This window comes from Betta splendens, chromosome 21 (assembly GCF_900634795.4).
Source record: "Betta splendens chromosome 21, fBetSpl5.4, whole genome shotgun sequence".
NCBI lineage: Eukaryota > Metazoa > Chordata > Actinopteri > Anabantiformes > Osphronemidae > Betta > Betta splendens.
Genome location: NC_040899.1, coordinates 10789517 through 10812859, shown reverse-complemented (window position 1 = coordinate 10812859; position 23343 = coordinate 10789517). Strand labels below are relative to the sequence as shown.

At 46.6% G+C, this 23343-nt stretch overlaps 1 protein-coding gene across 2 annotated transcripts in view; it reads right to left on the bottom strand.

Moving 5' to 3' along the window:
• The window catches only part of LOC114847230 (receptor tyrosine-protein kinase erbB-4-like), a 170513-nt gene that overhangs the window by 34061 nt on the left and 113109 nt on the right, over positions 1-23343 (bottom strand). For both annotated transcript variants that reach the window (XM_029136751.3, XM_029136752.3), the window contains exons 6-17: positions 20607-20725; positions 20266-20407; positions 18092-18205; positions 17867-17993; positions 17331-17404; positions 14351-14441; positions 12726-12925; positions 11041-11173; positions 9171-9264; positions 5171-5325; positions 3773-3817; positions 1472-1604 (exon numbers count right to left, since the gene is read on the bottom strand). In XM_029136751.3, the coding sequence (XP_028992584.1) occupies positions 1472-1604; positions 3773-3817; positions 5171-5325; positions 9171-9264; positions 11041-11173; positions 12726-12925; positions 14351-14441; positions 17331-17404; positions 17867-17993; positions 18092-18205; positions 20266-20407; positions 20607-20725 (1427 nt within the window). The remainder of the gene's footprint in view (positions 1-1471; positions 1605-3772; positions 3818-5170; positions 5326-9170; positions 9265-11040; positions 11174-12725; positions 12926-14350; positions 14442-17330; positions 17405-17866; positions 17994-18091; positions 18206-20265; positions 20408-20606; positions 20726-23343) is intronic.

Genomic DNA, 23343 nt, shown 5'->3' with positions numbered 1-23343 from the left:
AACAAAGGAAATGGCAAGTGAGAGAGGCAAGATTATATGCGGAGAGGGAGGAGAGAGAGATGTGGAGCAGGAAGAGGACTGTGGCAGAAACAACAGCAGCGACAGCGACGCAGGAAGTGCATTAGCCAGAAGAAGCGGAGGCGAGGGAGCGGCGTAAGAAGAATTAGGCGAAAAGGGGGAAGATTAGAGGAGGAGAGAGGCGGAGAGCGTAAATCAGCCTCGCTGTGGTCGGCAGCTTCTGTCCCTCTGGTTCGTGGTTACCGTTTGATTAAAAACAATAGCTATTCTTCATTTAAATGGAATAACAAATCAGCTTCTGCAGGCCACACACGTATAAACAAGCCCACACAATACAATTCAGACATCGTAAAATGCCCGAGCCCCACACACACACACACACACACACACACACACACACACACACACACACACACACTGGGCTGAGCCGGGAGCTGTCCAGCATCAGTGCTACTTTAGGTGTAGAGGTTGTGGAGGGAGCAGCTACATTGCCCCAAATGGGAGCTGTCCACCTTCTCCGGTGCTGAAACCGGGTAAAAATTAGCCCAGACGTCCTGCAGCAAAACCAACAGACGGCTCTCCAGCGGAGACGGAGGTTAAACCGCTGTGATGACTCGTGTGAACGTTTCTATGTAGTATGAGAAAACTTGGATAATATGTTTGATGCTACACGAATGAATGTATTTGCTGCTGGGATTTAGTTTAAAAATTGTAAAAACTAAAGCCGATGTTTGCTTCTTGCGTGGGTTGTGAGATCCTCCTGTAGGTTTGTTACAATGTACATGTTGTACTGTTTGTAATGTTTGTTTACTTCAGCCTACGTCTTCAGGTTCTCTGTGAAAATGTACTTTCTAATAATTATATTATTGCTACTTTACATTGTGGCATTAGGAAAGAAAAAAAGTCGTCTTTCTCATTCAGGCTCACATTTGTTATTAGCTCCATAATGTGGCGTAATTATGTCTATGTGCATCCAGCCATGTGTCTGACTGAGTGTATAGTAGGTCCACAGTGGCAGTGGCAGCCACATGTGGGAGATATGTAAAGTATAATAATAGGCCACATCAGAGCTATTTTGTTATTAAGCTAACGGCAAAGATACTTCACTGACACTTCTGTGCTCTGAAGAGACATTACATGATGCACTTGTCTTGTTTTACCACGAAGGAAAAGTGGTTCCTTCTCCTCTAATGGTGTGGTCCCTTATCTCTTCCTGTCAGAAGTGTCCTCTCCAATCTGCTGCGGCAAAGTCAACACCTGAGCCGCAGAGTTTGTGATACTTTCTGCAGCGACACAGGCGCCATCTGATCTAAGGACATCAGGCCCATTGCAACTTAGCTCTGTTGTGTAGTGTTTTACTGGCCCAGGTGACAGTATATTAAAGATGACCTGCATCCTGTATGGACTCCTCAGCAGACGTGTTTGGATGTACTGTAGAAGCAGTCAGACTCACCTCTGTCTCCAGGAAGCGACGGAGGGCCCTCTTCTTCTTGATGTTCTTCCGCCGCACAGACACGGCCACGCTCAGCACCAAGATCACCACCATGAACAGGCCGCCGATCACGCCCGCTGCGATTAGAGGGGTTCTGAGGGCAAGGGGGGGGGATATCAGTACAAGATGAACAAGATGAAGACATAAGAAGAGGCAAAAAGGTGATGATAAAAAATACAAAATAACAGCGAGGCGCATTATCTAGAGAAAGATAGAGATGAGAAATTGGGTGGGAGTAAAAAGGCTGAATAAGTTGCAGAGAGCAGTGGATGTGGACAATGTGTACCCTCATTATGCCACCATGTGACCACTCAAAACAAGCAGGCAAATAAAAAAAAAACACACAAGAAGGCCTGCTAATGTGGGTGATCCTTATCCTCATGCATTAAGCATCTGGTAACAAATATACCTCCATGGCCTCTCATTAAACCACGGCTGAGATCAAACACATGGAAATAACCATCAAAGTAAATCCTCAGCACCACACCAGAGCTGTCACTTGAAATCAAGACTCTCAATATTTTTCGTGGTATGTTTTTTTTTTTTTATGTAATCAAGGAAGCTAATTTGGTCAAGCTCATACGCGGGATCTGCCCTCATTCAGTGGAAGAAGGCGGTTCAACCGTGCTTTTGACTAAAGAAGCAGCTTCGGGGGAACGGTGAGAAGCTTTGAGCCTTAGTTCTATGTGACAGACTCCACATCGGCCCCACGTCTCAGTGACAGGACGACCAATGAACCAGGTCGGTGCGCAAATGCTAGTATTTAGCATTCTGTAGCATTTGCTGAGTGAACGCCTAAAGAATAACCCAAACGTTATCATGGCAGAAGCTGCTTCATCAGTTCGCACCAGGAATGACTGTCGATTAGTCTAAATTAGTGTGATTAGTCTAAAAGCAGTGTGGCTGCATGTGCAGCATGAATCAGTCAACGTGTGTCCATATCTCACACTCCATAATAAAAGGATCACTGAAGGCCAGCGTTCATAGATTTAGCTACAAATAGTCATTTTGAAAGGCCACAGAGGATTTGACACTCAATCAAATGCAATTGAGCCCTAAAGACGCACTTTGCTTGATCTAATTCAACCCGCACGCGTCACGCTTTAACCGGTCCCCGGAGCGACGTGGCACGAAGCCTGGCTCTGGTATGAGCTTTCAAAGATCATCCAGCACGGAGCCCGCGGTAACTGACAGTGTCTGAAACACACAGTGACCGACAGAGAACAACACAGAAGTAGAGCATCGGACACTGTAGCTCCACTAATTTCACATTTCAAAGGCTGCTGCCAAACGAGAGCGAGCTGGATGCAGATCAATGTTCCCTGGCTGCTCCATGAGGCTAAATATTACAAGTAAGCGACAAAAAAAATGATTAATCCACTTTAATCACTCTTATGCACAACCCTGACGCACCAGGTAGAGCGATGGCCTTTGAAGGCTTAGTGTAATCACCTGTTTCTGATAAGCCACTCGTGTTCATACGTCAATACGCTCGGCGGGCGGTAGATTTACAAGCGGCGACACCTCTAAGCCCGGGGGGTTAGCGGCGGATCTGCGAGCGGCGCCCTCAGCCGTCAGCGGTCCGATAGCGGGCGGGTCGGCGCCGGTTCTGTGTCGGCGGGAGAAGGTGTGATTGGACGCGGCCGGAGGAATCACCGTCGGCATCTATCGGCCTGGAAGAGGTCCAGGATGCTGAATATTGATCAGCTACAGTAGCACCGCTATGCTAGATGTTGCCGGTTCCTCTGCTAAACTGCAACTCACGGCTCCTGCTCCTGCTCCTGCGCGTTCACACACACACACACACGCACACGCACACACACACACACACACACACACACACACACACACACACACACACACACACACACACACACTGTTCTTCATTCCCAGTCCTAATGACGCTCCACACACACCACTCAGCGATTCTTAGCGTCATCTCATGGCAAATTGTTTCCATTTGCGCTAAACTGTTTGCAGCGCTTTGTTCCAATTTCTCCCTCACCGCCTCAGAACAGAAGCGAAAACAATAAATAAAAGAATAAAAAAAAAAACACCATCAATTTATCAAAAAAACAGGCAAATCGCTGGCGTGTGCACACAAGCACACATGGCCCTACGTGCACAGAGAGGATCTAAGGAGGCTCAGCTGGGTTTTAGGCCTTAAGGCGAACCATTAATCAGATCCTTATGCTGTGTGTGTGTGTGTGTGTGTGTGTGTGTGTGTGTGTGTGTGTGTGTGTGTGTGTGCGTGCGCTGTACCTGTCCATCCAGCCAATACAGTCTTGTAGTCTTGGTCCAATGCACCTTGGTAAACAACACAGGACAAGCACAAGGTTAAGCGCCTTCCTTTTTGACCTGCATTTATGAATGATAGCGTCCTGAGGCGAGTCAATAGATCTCACACAGTCGTGTGGTTCGACTCCTTATGAGGAGGAGCTTGTTCAACACCCCGTCTGTCACACATGGCGACTTTTAAAAAATCTGCCTTCGTCTTGGGCCCATTATCACAAACAACGTACCATCTGTAATTCCTTGTCAACCCCTGTTCACAAGATTAAAAGAAATTACCTGCTCCAACTAAAGTTATGGTCCAACTTTCAAAATTTTGTAGTTCATAAATGCTTCATCACCTTTGGCAGCTTAATCATGTTATAACAACATAAAATGATTTATAACAGTAATGCAAATAATGGACTGGAATATTAAAATATGTGAAATTACACAGTATTTTTGCTGATTATCAGACTTTGACACATGTTTTAACTGATTTCCACAACAGTTCTGCCTTCTGAGAGTCAAGACCGCTCACTTCGGTCTTCAACTTCAGATTTCAACAGCAATGCTCCATCGCTGCTTCCAAAGCCACAGGCAAGTAGATGGAACCAAACAAAGCCATCAACAAACCTGTGAGCTTCTCCTGAGGCCTGTGGGCAAACGCCAAATATAAAGGGGGACTTTTACAAAAGCCGTGTTAGCGGCTCTTCGCCTGCTTAGAACCCAGTTCGGTTCCGGAGCGACACGTGACAGGGTTGCACATTTTGCGCGTCAAGCGAGGATTCTCTGCTGGGGGTTTCATCAGCGCTGGCGCCGACGTTTAAAGTGTTTGTGCGCCGGCGCCAGCCGCAAATGCCACCGACAGACTGGTTCAAAAACGCTCTCCTGAAGATCGGTTGCTTCCGTTCCCTGTCTCTTTCGCTCTTTTCCCCCTCCGCTTGGCGCTTTTTATTTATTTATTTTTTGCCCAGACCTGCTTATAAAGCTGTACCTGTGACAAAGTGTCAGCCGGGTGTTTTCCATTTACGACTACATTGTTATGCTCCAGCGAGCTGGAGGCTGTCACTCAGGAGCCAAGAAATAACACACAGGGAAATGACATAAACTCCCCGTGGAGTTAAATACAAAACGATGCCTCACCAAAGCTCGCTGAATATTACATTGAGCGATCAGTGGCTAGTAAGCGATGGAGCAGGGCTTTATTAAATTCAATAGAGCAAGCAAGCGCTCATGTCACTGTCTCCCATCGTCTTTCATGCGTTAAAAGAGGCGGAACGATGCGTCTACGTGAAACCAGCACCAGCTGATTGGTTCCACTCATCTTTAATACTGTCATCTGTAACTCTGGACCTCTCACCTCCGTCCAGCCTGAACGGCGCTTACCCCTGGGTGCAGTTGGCGTGGCAGGGATGACATTCATTGTTGGCCTCGGCGTACTTGAATATGAAGCTGTTGGCGCCCTGCAGGCCGTCGGGACACTTCTCCACGCAATTTGGACCGTCCTTGAAATGGAGGCATTTTGCACAGTGTTCCGGGCCCTGATGGAGGAGACAAATCTGTTTTAGATGCACTTTGGGTTGGAAGATATACAATAGTGATGATAAAATGCACTGTATATTAGAGGTTTCTACTCAAACACCAGCAAGCAGCCATTTGGCTGTTTGTGAAGCACTTAGCTGTTATTGCTTCATTATTATAATGATGACGAGTCATTTCTGACTAAGCCAGTTCAGTAATAATGGCAAAAAAGTATGTTGATTTACATGTATACTGAAAGAAGACAAAGCATGCTTGTCGAGTAGCGACCAGGATCTGTACGTGATGTTGAGTTGTCACTGAGCAGCGAGCGAGAGTCTGGGTTTGTCTGGAAAGTTTTCTCTCAGACGTGTTTTTGTTCTCAAGTCTTCCTGTCTAGCAGCGATACACTGTGGCTGTACCTGACATCATGAAGTCAGGCATAAAGGACGAATCAGTCGCACACATTTAGGCTGTGAAGTATCTGCTCTAGCCTCAGTCTGTAAAGAAGACAGATTGATGGGTGTGTTTCTACATGATCGACTTCCCCGGCGCAGCTTCTCAGCGGCTTTTTTGCAGATTAAATAGCTGCACTCGCGTACGTGTGGCTGCGAATGCGAGAGATAACGGGAGGCGAAACAGACAGAAAGTGAGAGCGCCAGGGAGAGAGAGAGAGGGAGAGAGAGAGAGAGAGAGAGGGACAGGAAACGTGGAAAAATAAGTAGCGTCGAGTAATAAGGGGAAGTGGAGGAGAGAGAGTGGCCGCGGATGCGACACAGCCGAGCTGAGAGTCATCGAGAGCGAGCAATGTGCAGTGTGTGTGTGTGTGTGTGTGTGTGTGTGTGTGTGTGTGTGTGTGTGTGTGTGTGTGTGTGTGTGTGTGTGTGTGTGTGTGTGTGGTGGGGGGGTGCGAGACACATAAAGCAGTGCGAGCGGAGCGGGCAGATAATAACCATCGCTCACAGCACACACAATGACCATAACAATCCGCCTAGAACAGGAATTATGGAGCTAATATAGGCGTGGGAGGAGGTGGAGGGGGGAGGGGGGGTAGAGAGGGGCGAAGAGCTCTCTCAGACAGACCTCGTATCATCAACAGGCCTAAAGAACATCTCATTAACAGACGACACAAATACACATTCGCACAGGCAGAACGTAAACACAGCCAGTGAGTGGGAATCAATTCAGACACCATGCCTTGCAATCACACACATACTTACACTGGTGCCATCTATATATATCTAGATAGATATATTTATATATATGAGACAATGAAGGGCTTGTGTGTTCATATTCTGGATTGTGTGTGTGTGTGTGTGTGTGTGTGTGTGTGTGTGTGTGTGTGTGTGTGTGTGTGTGTGTGTGTGTGTGTGTGTGTGTGTGTGTGCGCGCATTTGTCGCTGCAGGAGCCCGTTTGCAGGCAGAACTAATGCCTCGGCTTGTGTCCTGTTTAACCTGTGAATATGCATCAATTTACATAAAACTACGCAAATTGAAAGGCTCACTGCAGTGTGTGTGTCTGCGTGCGTGTGCGTGTGTCCAATAATCCCATCACATCACCCAGCTGAACAGTGCTACAGATCAAACAAACAGCGTCTGGTCCAGCGGGGCGTCGGGGGCAGCAACAAGTCCCCCGCTGTAAATTTAAATTAGTCGTTGTGTGTGTGTGTGTATATGTGTCTGTGTGTGTGTGTGTGTGTGTGTGTGTGTGTGTGTGTGTGTGTGTGTGTGTGCGTGCGTGCGTGTGGACTAAACACTAGTATTTCATTACTGTTTGTGACGTCACCGCTTCCAGAGAATCCTTAAATCCCAACCCATGAACTGCTTTTCAGTAAGGAAGATATTTTATCCCGTATGCGACGCTCAGAGGTGCTCACACACTCTACTGCAATCACACACTCTACTGCAATCTTAGATCATTGATGAGGTGGCGAGACAGGGGAGGAAGAGGGCGAGCATTATAGACACAGCGTGGAGAAGACACAGTGGGATAAACAGGAAAAAAAAACTTCTACTGTGTCTCGTACATTTTGCCAGAAAGAAAGACCATAAGACCTCAACAACAACTAACGTGAGACACGGCGTGTATTTTTAATACAGTATATGATGAAACAGCTTTGTAAGAGACAGATCTCTTTCTCTGAAGGTATGACTGATGATGAGTTTTGTTTATTTAGTTCTCACACTGGACTCTCACCATGGGGCGGGTGGTTCTTTGACTTCAATAAATAACTCATTGTTGCAGTTGTTTTAGTTCTTTTTTTTTTTTTTTAATTTTCGCATTAACATCAAGTTGCTCTCATTTTACTTGCGCATTTCACTTGAAACACCTCAGGATCTGTAACCTGCAAAGCGAGACGCGAAGACTGAAGTATTGCTGGAATCAATCAAATGCTTATTGTTCTACTTGACACGAGCTGAAGTGAATATGCTTCTACTTCCTGCTGTGGGAAGTAAACGTAGCTGTGCTTGTTTTCCTGCACGGCTACACTCATATCTCCAACTTCTCTCTCACATGTCAAATCACCGCGCGTCAGCCCTAATGTCATTTCTATGAGCTCTGTGGCCATAACATGATTGCCTTAATCCATTTGTGTGTGTCTGTGACGCCGGTTCAAGGTCCAACAGGTTACCCTGGGGCACTTCCATTATACAGAAGCTGACAAGGCTCACACAGCCACAGGCAAACAGACACACTGAGACCTACTACACGGCGCAAAACGCCACAACAATCAGTCACTGAAACGTCTAATGAGCCATTATAACCTTTAAAATAACAAATGCACACATGAACATGGCCTTTATAGATTTTGCATTAAGTTTAGTTAAGATGTGAAAATATTTTTATAGCTAATGAAGGTGCTGTGAAATGCCTGCCCACGTCTCTGGGTCGTTTTATTCTGTCACTGAAATGTCAAGTTCAGGGCTGCGATGTATCAGCTCTCCAACACACTCCATACAACTTACAAGCCAGCCAGCAACCACACACACACACACACACACACACACACACACACACACACACACACACACACACACACACACACACACACACACACACACACACACACACACACACACACACACACACACACACACACACACACACACACACACACACACACACACACACACACACACACAGTGGTTTTGGGGATAAAACTTTCATACATCTAAACTATATTGGGTAAACTCTCTGACAGGGTGTGATGGAACACAAAAGACAGCGCGCGGTCCCTCTGGCTCGCAACTGTCGCAAACAATCCCTCTCTATCAAACAGCAAGATAAGATTTTAAGAGAAAGTACAGGGTCAGGGGCCTCATGTGGCTGTGGGTATGGTGTTCACAAGTGGCACAGAGAAATGAAGGTCAGGATTATTATTAATACTTTTTTGCCTCCACACTGGCATTTGACTAATGTACAACTGCTACAGAACAACCTCTGCCGCGCCGCTCTAAGAGCTGGCGAAACGCAAACCTTTGGACGAGCAACGGTTTGGAAGAGAGAGATCTAGTTGGATAAAATCAGCATTAAAATGAATATATTACATTTTTATTGGACAGGGTTGACTGGTGTTTGAGGACGTTCTCAGAAATGAGCGAACCTATCCTTTAAAAAAAAACAAACTGGATTTCCAGTCCAAGCTGTTTTAATTGGCTCACTACTGTATAGACTGGCACATTAGCTTGGCTCTGGGAGGCTGATTACGCCGCAGTTCATTTTTCACTAGTGGAATAATGCCACCGCCTGCAACGCTCGTCCTGTTGGATGATACAGCCCTTAACCAGGTGCAAACACACTGCCTGCGTATCAGGTCTGTGCTCAGAGGACGCGCAGCGCCCGCGTCGCCTACGGGAGCGAACTTACCGCACCGTGGCAGGTCAACGAGTCATCGTCGGCCCGCTCGCACTGGGCATCGCACTCCAGACACACGGATCCGTTGGCATACTCTCGAATATCCCTGAGAGAGAGGGAGGGAGGACACGGCTGTAATACTGATATCTTCACTCAGTGGGTCCGTGCAGTTGAAAGGTGGGGCACCTGTGGGGGGTCGGGCTTTTCAAAAACCTCTAAATTAGGTGCCGTGTTATTCCATCTCTGCGATCCCCCCATTAAAGCCCAACATGAAGGCGGCCTCCGAAGTCATTAAGTCTGACCGATGTGGACTGTGCCGACTTTGCCTTTGTCACTGCAGGACAATGAGGAGGACCTTTGGGTGCTTCTCTTCTGGTCAGTGAGGGGGAAAAGCCTGTTACATCCCAGCGATAGAAAAACAACGTTGTTGGCTCAGTGGGATATAAATCAAATTAGTATTAATTATGCTTCATGTGCCCTTCAGAAAACCTTCCAGGAGGTGGAGGAGGTCTTGGTTCTATAAAGGCTGCAGTGTAGCTTGAAGATGTTCTTGAGACCTGAGAGCCACAAGGACAGTGCACGCCATTTTGCTACTTTCTAGTACCTTCTGTCTGATGAGAGACGAACATGTATAATGTGCACGTTAATGTCTGTCTGTCTCAATGACACACAGTTACACAGTACCGCATCCACCATGACAAAGGTGCAACCAAACCCTGAACTACAGGTCAACCTGTGTTTCGACAGGACTGATACAAACCGAGCGAAACAAAAAGGTACAGTGGAAGCGCCACGAGCGATGCGACGCGCGACGCGCCACCCCTGAAACACACAGTGGCGGCGACTCCGACGCGGTGGCTAGCGCTGACGTGCGTGCGGACAGGTAGGCAGGGCGTGGCCCCGTGCGCAAGCAGTGACTGTGACACGCAGTGACACGCCTAGCCCCCCTGCCCCAGGAGCTCCTCCCAGTCGGCTCCGCCACCTTGTGTTCTCCATTGAGTCACGCCCGTTTGTCCAACCTGAGCTCACAGAGGGTCCCGTCGCCTTCCAATATTCAGGTGGAGGCCTTCAAGCTTTCCTCCCTTTTAAACTCAAGAGATGCCTTTTGCTCCGACTCGCCTTTCTAACTTTAATTAGCGCCTCTTCCTAAATCCCTCTCGCCGTCCTGCTCCTATTGTCGTCCACCCTAAGCAGAAAAGTGCTGCTGAGCTTCAACACTGTCACAGGAAGCCTCAGGCGGTGCGGCAGCCAACTCCATCGCTTCCATTCACAGTTAAACAAGATCAGCTGATTGGTGTTGAAATATGCAATTTGATCTGTGGGATACGTTCTAGCAGAATCTCATAGCAGGCTCTCTGACAGACACTCACTGACTATTATTGAGCCACTGAGGAGTATTCTCCCGGAAGACCGAGGAGTAACCAGCACAGCTCACATACCGTGCTTAGTCTAGATTTCTGCACATTTCTCCCTGTTCATCACTTTCGCTTGTGGCGACTGTAGCTCTGTGGTAGTTTCAGTGGAGCGGTCAGTGTTTTTGTTCCTTCGATTCGTATGTCAAAGTGTCCTTGAGCTACGTATACTGAAGCCCAAGATGCCCAGAGTGAGTCGGGTCAGCATAAATTTAGATTTAAATGTAGTTTCTTCTATGATTTAACACCATTGAACAGAATTACACAGAGGATGGAAATAAGTAAAGCAGGTCATGGTCCGCTTGGTGGGGGAGGTAATGGTAGCCATATTCTGCTTCACTGCTTGCTTTTTGTCCGTCTTACGCTCCTGATCAGCTCATGGTCGGTCTGACATGGCAGGAGCAGTCAAGAGCTAGTTAAGAGGCCACATCGGCACCGGCTTTTATGTGACTGCGGGAGTCGTAACTCACCCTTCGTAGAGGTTGCAGCTGTCCACGCAGGTCCGTCCGCGGCTGAAGTATCGGCAGGACAGGCACTGGTCCGGGCCGGGACCCCAGCAGCCCGCGTCCGAACACAGCGGGTCGCACACCATGCGCTCCTTGGCTGCTCAATAAGGACAGAAGAGAGAGCGAAGGCGCTCGTGTCACACGCGCGCGTGCCACTCGATGACTCACAAACGCCTAATTGCCCCCAAATTACCTGGATGTAAAATTAGCCCAAATAATCCGGTTCTGAAAGGACGCGCGGCTGGATGCGATTTGCGACGCTCCCCTTTCGGCATTGAAATTCCCCGCATTCGCAGAGCTGCTCGTTTCAAAAGGGGCCTGCGTTTGTGAGATGACTTTTCAAAACAATGGCGAGAGTAATTGCAGTGAGTCGGGGAAAAGGTGCTGAAGGACTATGTTTATTCGGCGAGCGATAAATTGACGGGACGCGCGCGCCGAAGGGTCACGGCATCATTACTCCAGCGGCCGAACCGAGAGGTGAAACCCGTGTTGTGAGCTCCGGCTCTAACGCTGCTGATACACGTGGAACCTCTTCGGATGGAGCCTCAAAAAACCTTAAACCGAGCTGGCAACCCAAAAGCACCCAAAGTCGTAAGTCACTGAAAAGTGTGTGTTCAACACTAAGGAACTGCCCAGGGGAAAGGAGCATAGAACAGTAAAAAGGGGCCAACTCAATAATGCAAATACTGGCTCATTAATGAACAGTACACATAAATTTATAATATCTACTTGTGGCAGTAATATAATAAAAGCTTCTCTATTTTTAGAAACGAATCCTCAAATCTGTTATTTACCTAATTTCTTTTGGGTCAAAGCTTGACTCTCATTAGAGTTCTGCTAGTTACTGTTGGTTTAGTTTGAGGTCATAGTTCTCATGACTCACATGACAGAAACAAAAGGCAACTCTTCATTAACTACTGCGGTCGACTGTAGAAAGAGATGTTTATTAAGAGAAACGGCAGACACTCTGTGTTGTTGCTATTGTGTCGGGTCCATATTTCAAAATAATATTCCAATTCATAAAAGGTGAACTCTATCGAAGCGAGTGACAGTCATCTGCCACATCTGTCTGTACGACTCAGAGGCATCTCTGCTTTGTCACCGCTATTTTTTACTTGAAACAGTCGCAGGTCAATTGTGTTGCGCTTCCTGTGGCCAATGAGAAATGATCAGAAACTTGAAATATAAATTCAACGGCTTCTAATCATGTCACTGCTTCTGCTGCGGCTTGTTCCCTCCATTTTATCCCTTTATTAGTTTGGCCGTTGGGTTTCTAAGCACAAAAGCTATTTTCAGGTAGCAGACACTTCATCCAGCACACGACACAAAACAAACTGGGCTGGTAAACAAGATATAACATGGGGCTCGGGCCGCTGACTGCTTTTATACAAATATGTGTCTGTGCACAGGATAGTTTCCTGTTCAGTCAATACGCAGCTTATTTACATAACTAAATTAATGTTTGAGCAAATTATAGTGACTGTCATTTGATGTTTCCAGCTACTTTAAATGACTTACGCAGCAAAACAACGATAAAATTGGACAAGAAATGTCTTAGATGGTTATTATTTTTCTATTTCTAAGGACATATTTGGCTTCGGGAACATTTAGGATGTGTTGGTGGGAATTGTGGGTCAGCACCGACTCACAGCACTCCTGCGGGCTCCTGTTGTTGCGGATCAGAACCTTCTGGTTGGCGGCGCGGAACAGCCGGGTCCAGTTGACGGTGTGATAGTAGCAGAGCTGGCTGTTCTCGGCGATGTGGACGTTCCCGGCGCTGATCTCTCGCAGAGACTGGAGCTGCAGCGACGAGATGCCCTGTTGCTTCAGCACCAGCAGGGAGATCCCACTGAGAGCAAAGGAGGTGAGGAGGAGGAGACGGGATGAAAAGAGGAGAGGGACCAACAGAGGAGACGATGGATTTATTTGACTGATGCCTGAGTCTATCTTTGTTCCTACCTTCAAGAGGCCTCATAATAAAGCATGACTCATAATAAAATAAAAAACACTGTTTCTTTCCATGTGTAATAAATTAGCACTAGATTTCAAGCACTAATACAGAACAGGTGGATGTGACATATGTCCTATAGGTTGTATGAAGGAAACACAGCAACATAGCAACAGACATATGGCAAATGGAGCTTGTTTATGTTGTTTACTACTTTGCACTTGAAAGGAGCAACTCACTTGTGACAGCAGCTCGGTCAGATGGTCCAAGCGAATACTGGAATATGTGATTTTCACTGCTGAATGATTCATAAATAGGAGCCATATGCACAATAAACATATACTGTATGACATCCTATTCCCACGGCCCCCATATCTCCAGCGATGCATTCTGGGTATCAATTCGTCTTAAGCCAATTGTTTGTGACTATATTTATAATCATAAGAGAATCATTTAGTGTTTTTTGACTTACTGCCTTTTAACTGCCAATGAAATCGGACGTGGCAGCATCACCGCTTCCATCGCCAAGCACCGAGACAGATTGTAATAGAAATGTGCTGGACTGAGGCAACGCAAATCTGCATAATTCTCGCTGTTGTTATGTTTTTTTTAGTATTCTGCGCAAGCAACAATTTCAACATTCTCATCCTCCACGCTCATTTCCCTCCGCGTCTCTGCCCTGAGTCGCGCTCACACGGTTTCAACGCGACAGCGGGACGTCGGAGGCGGCGCGCGCGAACGTGCACACGCGGGATAACACGCGGGCCACAACTTTGATTACTAACGCAACCTGTCGTTTCCCGTTCCACGCGTGGACGCCGTACAAATGAACGCAGATAAGACGCACCGGGGGTCCACTCCAAGGAGCTGGCTAATCGTCTAAAAAACACGTACACTTCCGGCTCAGTGCGTAACGCTAAACGTAGAACACCTGCCGTGTTTTATTATTTTTATATTTTATAATTATCATTCATTATTTAAAAAATAATTATTTAAATATAATTACTTATTAATTATATAAATAAAACAGAAAAACTGTGAAATTACGTAGTCAAACCAGCTAGCATGTACTTTTGTTTCTATTGTTTTACTTTACTTGCTTTAGCTTTGGGATGAAGACTAAGACCTTTATTTTATAAGACGAGAAAAGTCTTTCGGTCTAATCAGTCTAAATTTTGAAGAATAGAAATAAGATAGAAAAGGTGAACAGACGGCTTGCGAGCGTGTTCCTCCCAGTGCGGAGCTAGTGTGATGCTGTGGGAGTGGCTGGGTGGTGACGTCACCACCCGGCGACCCAATGGAATCCTCTCCCTTTCTGCTGCGTACCTGTACAGCGCTCGCCCTCCAATGGTTGCCAGGTTGGAGAAGACGCTCAAGTCTGTCATGTTGTCAGGCCACGACTGGATGTTCAGAAAGCCTAAAGGTGAAGACATACACACACAGAGGTAAAACAGATTCCTATGACAAACCAGCAGTGAGAATCAGCCATACTGTACGTAAAGTTTGACATATTAATATCTTTGCATCTCTTTAATCTGCCTTTGTGCTGTTAAATCATTTAGGCTATGATAAATGAATAGCTAAAACAATGGCTGTGGTTCATTTAGTACTTTCAATAATGGATTAAAATATATGAAATATTTATTGGAGGATCGGTGAGGAGGTACAACCCCCGAGCCGGCACCAGAGGACAAACACAACGGCTGGATGAAGCCATGAGTCTAAGGAAAACTGCACAGCGAGGGCAGAAGAAGAAGTCGGAAATCATAACAAATATATACTGTAAGTAAAAAACAACACATAGTGAATTTTACAATATGTTATCAATGAAGGAGTCACCGAGGCTACGAGCTGCCTCAATGACAGCCGAGGAAGACGATGAATTATGTGAGGAAAAACCTTGTGGGTGTGATGGACAGTGTTGTGCTGCCTCCAATCAATAAACAGCATCTGACTCCATTATATTCTCCCACAGGATGAATATTATTGTTCATTCAGAACGGGAGGGACGCCGCAGTCTGGCGGAGGAAAAACAAGCTCATGGCTTGTTGACAAACAGAGCAATAACTTTTGACTGCACCTTTATGAGTTTATGGACTTCGCTGTGGTTGGTAAATCACCGGCAGCTGAGCAGCAGCGGCAGGGCCCGGTCGCGTGACGCTAATTAAGAGGGTTTGATTGCGAGGAGAGGAAACGGGATCCGGACCTGAACAAATCGCACGTGTCCCTGAAATCTACTGTAAAAACAATTCAAACGCATGATGGTCTCAGGGGAACATGTGAACGAGTGGATTTCTGACCGTGTGAAGAACGGGAAGAGAGAGAGAGAGAGAGAGAGAGAGAGAGGGAGGGAGGGGCTGGTGAGCGAAAGGAGCGCTCCCTTCTCACGTAGCTCATCTGGAACCCACACTCGCTGTGACCTCGGGGTCACGCGGGCAGGTGGGCTGTTGCATTCCGTTGACAGCTCATCGAGGCGACGAGCCGAGCGGACGCGCATCTCTGGCCACATTGTCGCTCGGCCGTCGGTTCGTCCCCCGTCACCTGCTCTAAAAGCGCCGCCGCTCGCAAAGCAGTAGAAGAAGAAGAAGCCGCAGCGGCTCACAGCCCGACACAGAAGCCTCCGCGTCTGTGGTTTCTGCCCACACTGAGCTCAGGAGTAAACATATAGTGGAAATGTAGGTGAATTATCACCTCTCTGACGGTTTCATCGGGCACCGAGGAGTTAGAACGTTATGGATGTAGAATTGATGACAGTGGGGCTGCGCCAGGTTGCATTGCAGCGCGCCAGTTTATCTAATAAAGAGAGCGTATATCCTGTGGACGACACAAAGAACCGGCAGCGGCAACAGCAAAAAGTGAGACGTGACTCTGCTACTGCCACCATTCTGACACTCAGGTTACATCATTATTATCACCTTATCCTGAAAATGAAAAATAACACAAGTGAAGTTGATTTAAATTGATTTCAACTCACAATATTGACCATATACTATAGTATTATTAAATTATATCCATTGTGTATTTTTCTGAGAAGTTTCCACCAACAAAACAGAATAAATTCACTACTTCTACATCAGAGGTCTGTCCTCATTAAGTGAGTGTTGCAGGGCCGCGGGGGTTTCGCTCTCGCACAGTTTCTGGTTCTGTCGCCAACTTCACAAAAGAAACGGCCAAACACTTTTTTTTTTCTTCTGTTCGTTCTGATGACACTAGTCAAATGTCCCGGTTGTAGAGATGACAGCATACATGGAACTCAGAAGCGGCGGTGGCATCAGGAAGCGAGGGTGGGGGGGATTAAAGGAGCGCGGCACACGTTCCGGGCCTTTTATTCCCATTGTGGCGTGTGGAGGCAGAGCTGGGACTGTGGCACTCAAGGCTAGTGGCTCCCAGAGGGAGAAGCAGCACAGAGACAGAGGAGACTGAAAGACTCATCTGATATTCATCTTATGCTGCAGTGTCTGTCCTTGGTGTGGACAGTCTCAGGGGGGTGGGGGGGGGGTGTGCAGACCCGAGCAAATACACTCTCAGTCGCACACACAAGCTTCACATACTGTACTGTACACACAAACCGTGTACAGACTATTGTGTTGTTTATGAATTCATATACAATATGTATAGTTTTGTCCAGAAGTATTTAATTGATGCTCAAGCCTAAATGTGTAAAACACAGTATTACACAGCAGATTTTAGATTTTTGAGAGATCAAAAACACAACTGGAAGTAGCTAAAAATGGCTCCTGACCTGTGATCTCCCGCACGCTGCGGAAAACGCCCAGTTTTTCTGGGTCCAGCGCTTCAATATTGTGATAGACGCACACACAAGCTTCACATACTGTACTGTACACACAAACCGTGTACAGACTATTGTGTTGTTTATGAATTCATATACAATATGTATAGTTTTGTCCAGAAGTATTTAATTGATGCTCAAGCCTAAATGTGTAAAACACAGTATTACACAGCAGATTTTAGATTTTTGAGAGATCAAAAACACAACTGGAAGTAGCTAAAAATGGCTCCTGACCTGTGATCTCCCGCACGCTGCGGAAAACGCCCAGTTTTTCTGGGTCCAGCGCTTCAATATTGTGATAGACGCACACACAAGCTTCACATACTGTACTGTACACACAAACCGTGTACAGACTATTGTGTTGTTTATGAATTCATATACAATATGTATAGTTTTGTCCAGAAGTATTTAATTGATGCTCAAGCCTAAATGTGTAAAACACAGTATTACACAGCAGATTTTAGATTTTTGAGAGATCAAAAACACAACTGGAAGTAGCTAAAAATGGCTCCTGACCTGTGATCTCCCGCACGCTGCGGAAAACGCCCAGTTTTTCTGGGTCCAGCGCTTCAATATTGTGATAGACATCGCTGTGAATGAGAGAAAGATCAGAAAGGCAAACATGGAGAGGACGAGCAAAGAACTTGATCCTTCCGCCACAAACACAATGTACACAGGACACAACTTGGATGCATTTCACTTGACTTCTATAGTTTTCCTCTGTTTGTTTCATGTATGTTGATAGTGATGAATATGACAATCAAACACAGTTGAGCATTTCTATATTTGCACTGCTTTTGGATTCTGATTATTCAGTGTAACTGCCAAGTTAATGTTTGCGAGAAATAAATGGATAAAGGAACATTTCTGATTATGTTTTTAATTATAAATTCCAAACAGACCATTTGTGGTGTATTTCATTTAACACGTATGTTTTCCAAATTGGCGAACACATTTCAATTGAGGAATGTGTTAATTAAACGTGCCGCTCTGTGAACGGGCACGCGGCTCCGCTTCCACTGCATCACAAGATGAATGGCCTCAACTCTCACCCTTTGATTCCGGTAATAAGAAACACAAGGTTGCCATTGATTTTGGTGCAGTTGACGAACTTGTCGATGTTGCTGGAGTCCACCGTCTGAGCCGACTGCAGGCTGGCCGTGCCGATGCCGTCGCACGCTGGAACGAGAACGAGAACAAAAAAAAAAAAATGCACGGCGGCGGCGGGTGAGGCGTGTGCGTCAGGAGGCCGAGGCCGAGTGCCGGCGCCGCTTTACCTTTGGGGCAGATGTCGGTGCAGGGGATGCACATCTTGACGCGGTTCTCCTCCACCTCCATCTTGTTGCTGGGGCACGCGCGCACGCAGGAGCTCTGGTCCACCACGAAGTTGTCTGAAAAACCATTCACCGTGCGGTGAGGTCATTTTTGTAGTTGTGATGTTAATATCCAGCGTCAATAAACGTTTATTTGGTTCAGGATCAAGAAAAATATCCACTGGATGCTGATGTTTTCAGTCGAATATTATAAATATACTAACATCAATCTAGATTTTTCTACCAAGATCTGTTTTCCCAACTCATCGCCAAATAAAGCTCCAACACGGAGCCTCGTCAGGACCTGACCTTAAACACACAGTCCCACCCTCGTCCTTCTACCTGAGCTCCTGATCGCTGCTGCCTCACCGTCATCTGGTCCACACGACAGAAAGGCCGATTTAACCTGAAACGGAGCCACTGAATAAACCATTCGCTTCCATTAGGGCCTCAGTGGTTCCACTCCCTGAAGGGTTGAGCTTTATTACTGAACACGGTGACCGGCAAGCCTTCAATTTATGGATTTTTTAATTATTGCCTTAATTATTACTAGATAATCACACACCGACATGGAAGTCCAACACAGGCTTAAGGCAAAAAAGCCTCAGAACTGTGAGAACTTGTCCGTGTTCTAATGCAGGTCTAATACAACAGCATAGAGATGCCTGTGGATGATTATGCTCCTCTGTATGTTGTCTGTGTAAACATCACTGCTGTATCTGTAATTGGTGCCATTGTTTCATGGTGAGCTGAGTTCTAATCACACAACTGAGTGAAAACTGTCGTTGCTATTATTGTTTCACCCTCTGACTTGTTTTCACCTGTACTGACTTGACGAATACCAACTTCATCCTCAGGCTACAGGAAGAGTGAAGAGCTCATTAAGTCTCGTCGTCACACCTCGACCAGACTATTCAGTTACTCATTGGCCTCAGTCTTGCTTCGAAATGCAGCAGGTTCATCAATGAGCACAGAGGAACGCTTGCTTCAACATACACACACACACACACATCAGAGGACACACTTTACAAAATGTCTTGATTTCCAAGGCATGAAACTGAAAATGTTCCTCGGAAAAATAGACGCGCAAAGGCCACACACACACGCACACGCACACACACACACACACACACACGAATAGGAAGAGCTGAATTCATATTAGCCGTATTTGCCCTGCAAATGATCCACCAGTAGTAATGAGAAGGTTATGAGAGGCTTGCAGAGTAAATGCAATTCAAGCTCCTCCAGCATCTAATTGTGGCTCTTGTTCATGACAAAACTTTGATATGGAAGTGAAGGTTAACCAGCAGGAGGCGGTGGCAGCGTTCATCTGTGCTCCAGTGCAAACAAAGCATTTAAAGAAAGCAACTGTATTAGTGTGTGTGTATCCATGGACGGGCCTATGATACAGCATGCATGCGTGTGTGTGTGTGTTAAGTGTGTGTGTGTGTGTGTGTGTGTGTGTGTGTGTGTGTGTGTGTGTGTGTGTGTGTGTGTGTGTGTGTGTGTGTGTGTGACAGAGAGAAATACAATTTTTGATAGATATGATGCTATTTCTGACTGGGTTCCTTTCATGCTAGTTGTTTTTGTATAATCCTTCTGTTTTCTTTAATCCTCTAAGACAAGAAAGAAGCCTATTTAAAACCTGCACCTGTATTTACACTGTTACTATAAAAGTAAGCCATATCAATTAACAGCTAATGAAGGGATCATCATTGTCACATAAACTAAACTTCCACAGGGGTTGCCAGGTTGGACAAACCAGAAGTGCAAAAGGAAGTGTGACGCAGCTGATCAGCTAATGGATAAAATACAAGTAGGCTGTGGGTTTTTTTACAGTCTAATCCATCATAACAGTGTACATGCCCAATATGCCAATTAGTACTGGTAGATGTGATGAATAATTTAAGGTTAGATATCCGTAGGTGAAGCTCAGTGCAAATCTGACCCCAGCAGGGTGTCTGTCTGAGCTAAAGACTCCTCTACGTATGCTCTAAGCTGTCTTACAGCTTTTCCTAAGGCATTCTTGTTACTTCCTGTCTGGTCCTGGGGCATTTACATAAAACTGCTGCAAGTAGCAGACCAATATAAGTACAGGAGCAAAGCAGGCAGACGCATGTTTGTGTGCCGAGACGTACGCGGACACTTCTTGACACAGAACGCTCCGTAGGTGTATTTGGCCCTGGGACTGTGTTCCAGCTGGAAGCTGGTGGGGTTGTAGACAAACGGCTGAGGGCACTGGTTCACACACGCGCCGCTGTCGTTGAAGTTGGTGCAGGCCTGTGAACACACACACACACACACACACACACACACACACACACACACACACACACACACACACACACACACACACACACACTACTTACAGGGTCATTTCACCTAAGTCACAAACATACAGTACGCTCATCTCCTGCAGTAGCGGAGCTGTCGTGCAGCAGGACGCGGAGCTGCAGCACCTTCATACCACAGTACTCACAAAGCAGTCGGTGTCCTTCGGTCCATAGCAGCCACCTGCACACTCACGATGGCAGCAGTCACTAACGTAGGGACCAAAGCAGCGGCCGTCACACTGCTCGGCACACACCGTCTTAGTCACTGCGGAGCCGGCGGGAGAGACAGGAGAGCTGTTAAACTGGGAGAACACTGGGCCAGGGCACTGAATGGCGCCACATGGTACCAGTCTCTATAATCTCACAAAAACAGTGTCAACTGGAATAAGATGCATTTAGGGAGAGAGAGAGAGAAAATGTTTACTCGTCCACCACCACATGCTGTAGTCGCTGCTGGATTTTCAATCACGAGTCTGACGTGATGTGTGTGTGTGCGTGTGTGTGTGTGTGTGTGTGTGTGTGTGTGTGTGTGTGTGTGTGTGTGTGTGTGTGTGTGTGGCCCGGTTCAGGAGACAAAGCAGCTGCGTGCCACCGTCAATCACGGTCCCGTCCTCCGCGCGAGCTCCTCCGAGGGCAGCGACACAGCGATTCCTATCTGACGCCGCGCCGCGTCCGCGCGTCGACCGCCCGCCGCCATCGCGCCCGGAGACTCCGGGCGCCGCCGTTGCAGCGATAAAGACAGCTGGCGAGAGGCGCCGCTCAAGTGGATGCAAAGATATGAGACGCGCGAGCGGAGGGATTTCTATAATAGAGTAGTAAAACAGTTGCATAATGAGCTGAGGAAGACGCGCGGCTCAGGTTTCGCTAAACGTACGCTGCGTTTATGCTGCGCTTGGGACTTTCACATGCATCTGGTACTTAAACGCAAAACAACAACATCGAAATAATAGCATAATTATTTGTCAGCTGCATTTATAGGCATGACATTTATTTAATATGGGAATTTAAAACATGCTGCTGTAATAACACTGCAGAACACGTACATGCGTCCACTGGTGTTGTGTTTTCAATTAAACCTAATCTTCTAATTGGATTTGCTATTAAAAGTGTTATTAGTCACCATTCCATGACCTCATCTGTAGAAAAGCCACTACACACACCGAGCGCACACACTGATGCTGGCTCGGTTTTCCTTTGGGCCCCGCGATGACGAGATACTATCAAAGTGATGGATACAAGCCGCAGATGTAGCCACCAAGCACACACACACACACACACACACACACACACACACACACACACACACACACACACACACACACACACACACACACACACACTCTTCACCCTGTGCCTAACGTACCATCAGTGGCATTCCATTAACGGTGCCGGGGCCAAAATGAAAGGCCTGCTTTATTCAAAAGACAGTTTGTCAAATAAATGACCTTGCCAGGAGAAAGATGCAACGCTGTTGATCAATTTGGCTTTAAACTTCCACTTTAAGAAAAAAGCGAAACAGGCTGGTGATGACAAATACAAAAGAAATCCATCTCATAAAATATGCCTCGAAGCTTTCATTCGAACAGGCGGTGGACAGCGGCATCAGTCACAGGGACCACTGTTTCTCACTTCCCATTTACATGAGCTAAAATGTACTATTTCACATCTGGCTTCCTTAAAAACTTCATAAATAAGATGGATTTTTTCCCCCCACAGTAGAAAAGTTTTCTTACCAACTTCAAAAATGCTACAGTGATGGCAGAAAATGACCACTGAACAAAAAAAATGTAGATCAAAGGCTTCGGTCACACTGGTTGCAGGCGTAACCGTGTGTTTATTCTTTTTATGGCACATTCTACTGTAAGTTGCTTAGAAATTACCGTAGCAAAGGTCTATTACATCATTTATTAAAGGCTTGTGGCCTTTAAGTACAGAAATACGTTTAATTTGTTTATTATTGGTTTTTGGACATTCGTCCCTGATTCATTTAAGGTTTCTTTCCATCAAACAAAGGTTTTGAAGAACACAATGCAGACGAAGGCTGAATCACTGCTCCCACGTCTAAATGAAGATGAGCGATAGCAACACAACAGCTAAAAGGAGGCAGAGACACAAGGCCAGAGCTGGTCGGGGGCCGGTCTGTGATGAGCTGTTAATAGGTCCTGGTCAAACAGTTAATTCCTCATTATCTTAATGAGATCGCAGTAATATGAGACGTGCCACAGTGGGAAGGTATATATGAAGCGGTCCGAGCACGGGCGGATGCAAAGGAGAGGGGGAAACGCTGGCGAGAGGGGGGTCGATCAAACCAAACAAGCGCCGGTGTTCTGCAGGGGCAGATGGACAGAGAGCGCGTGGTATCTATAATAACCAGCTGATGCAATGAAAGCAGAAGGATTATGACTTTACACAGTCATTTATTCCTCCCTTTAAGAAGTCCATCACCTTTTTCGCCAGGTGGCTCAAAGGATTCATTTGAGGTGGTAACCATCTCTGTTCACGAGTCTGCAGTTTTTTTTTTTTTTTTTTTTATTCCTGGCTGATTCGGCGCGTCCACGCGTTCTCGTCCGTCTGTTCCCATGCGTGTTTTGTTAAATCTCCGGAGCTGCGAGGCGGTACAGTGCAGCGGCATCCGCGAGGGGCAGAGGCAGTGTATCACTGACGGACAGATGAGAGAGAGAGGATAACGTGGAGCCCCCCCCCCCCCGCTTATGACACAGCAGTGCATCGCTCTCACTCTCTCCCCGCTGCCATTAGCCAGTATTCCAGGTGGGAGGTCACAGCGGGGGGGGGGGGGGTGGATCTGGGGATGATGTTGGGTGTAGATATGTGTGAGCGCATGTGAGTGTTGGAGGAGGCTCGTACGTGTAGAAGTCCGGCCTT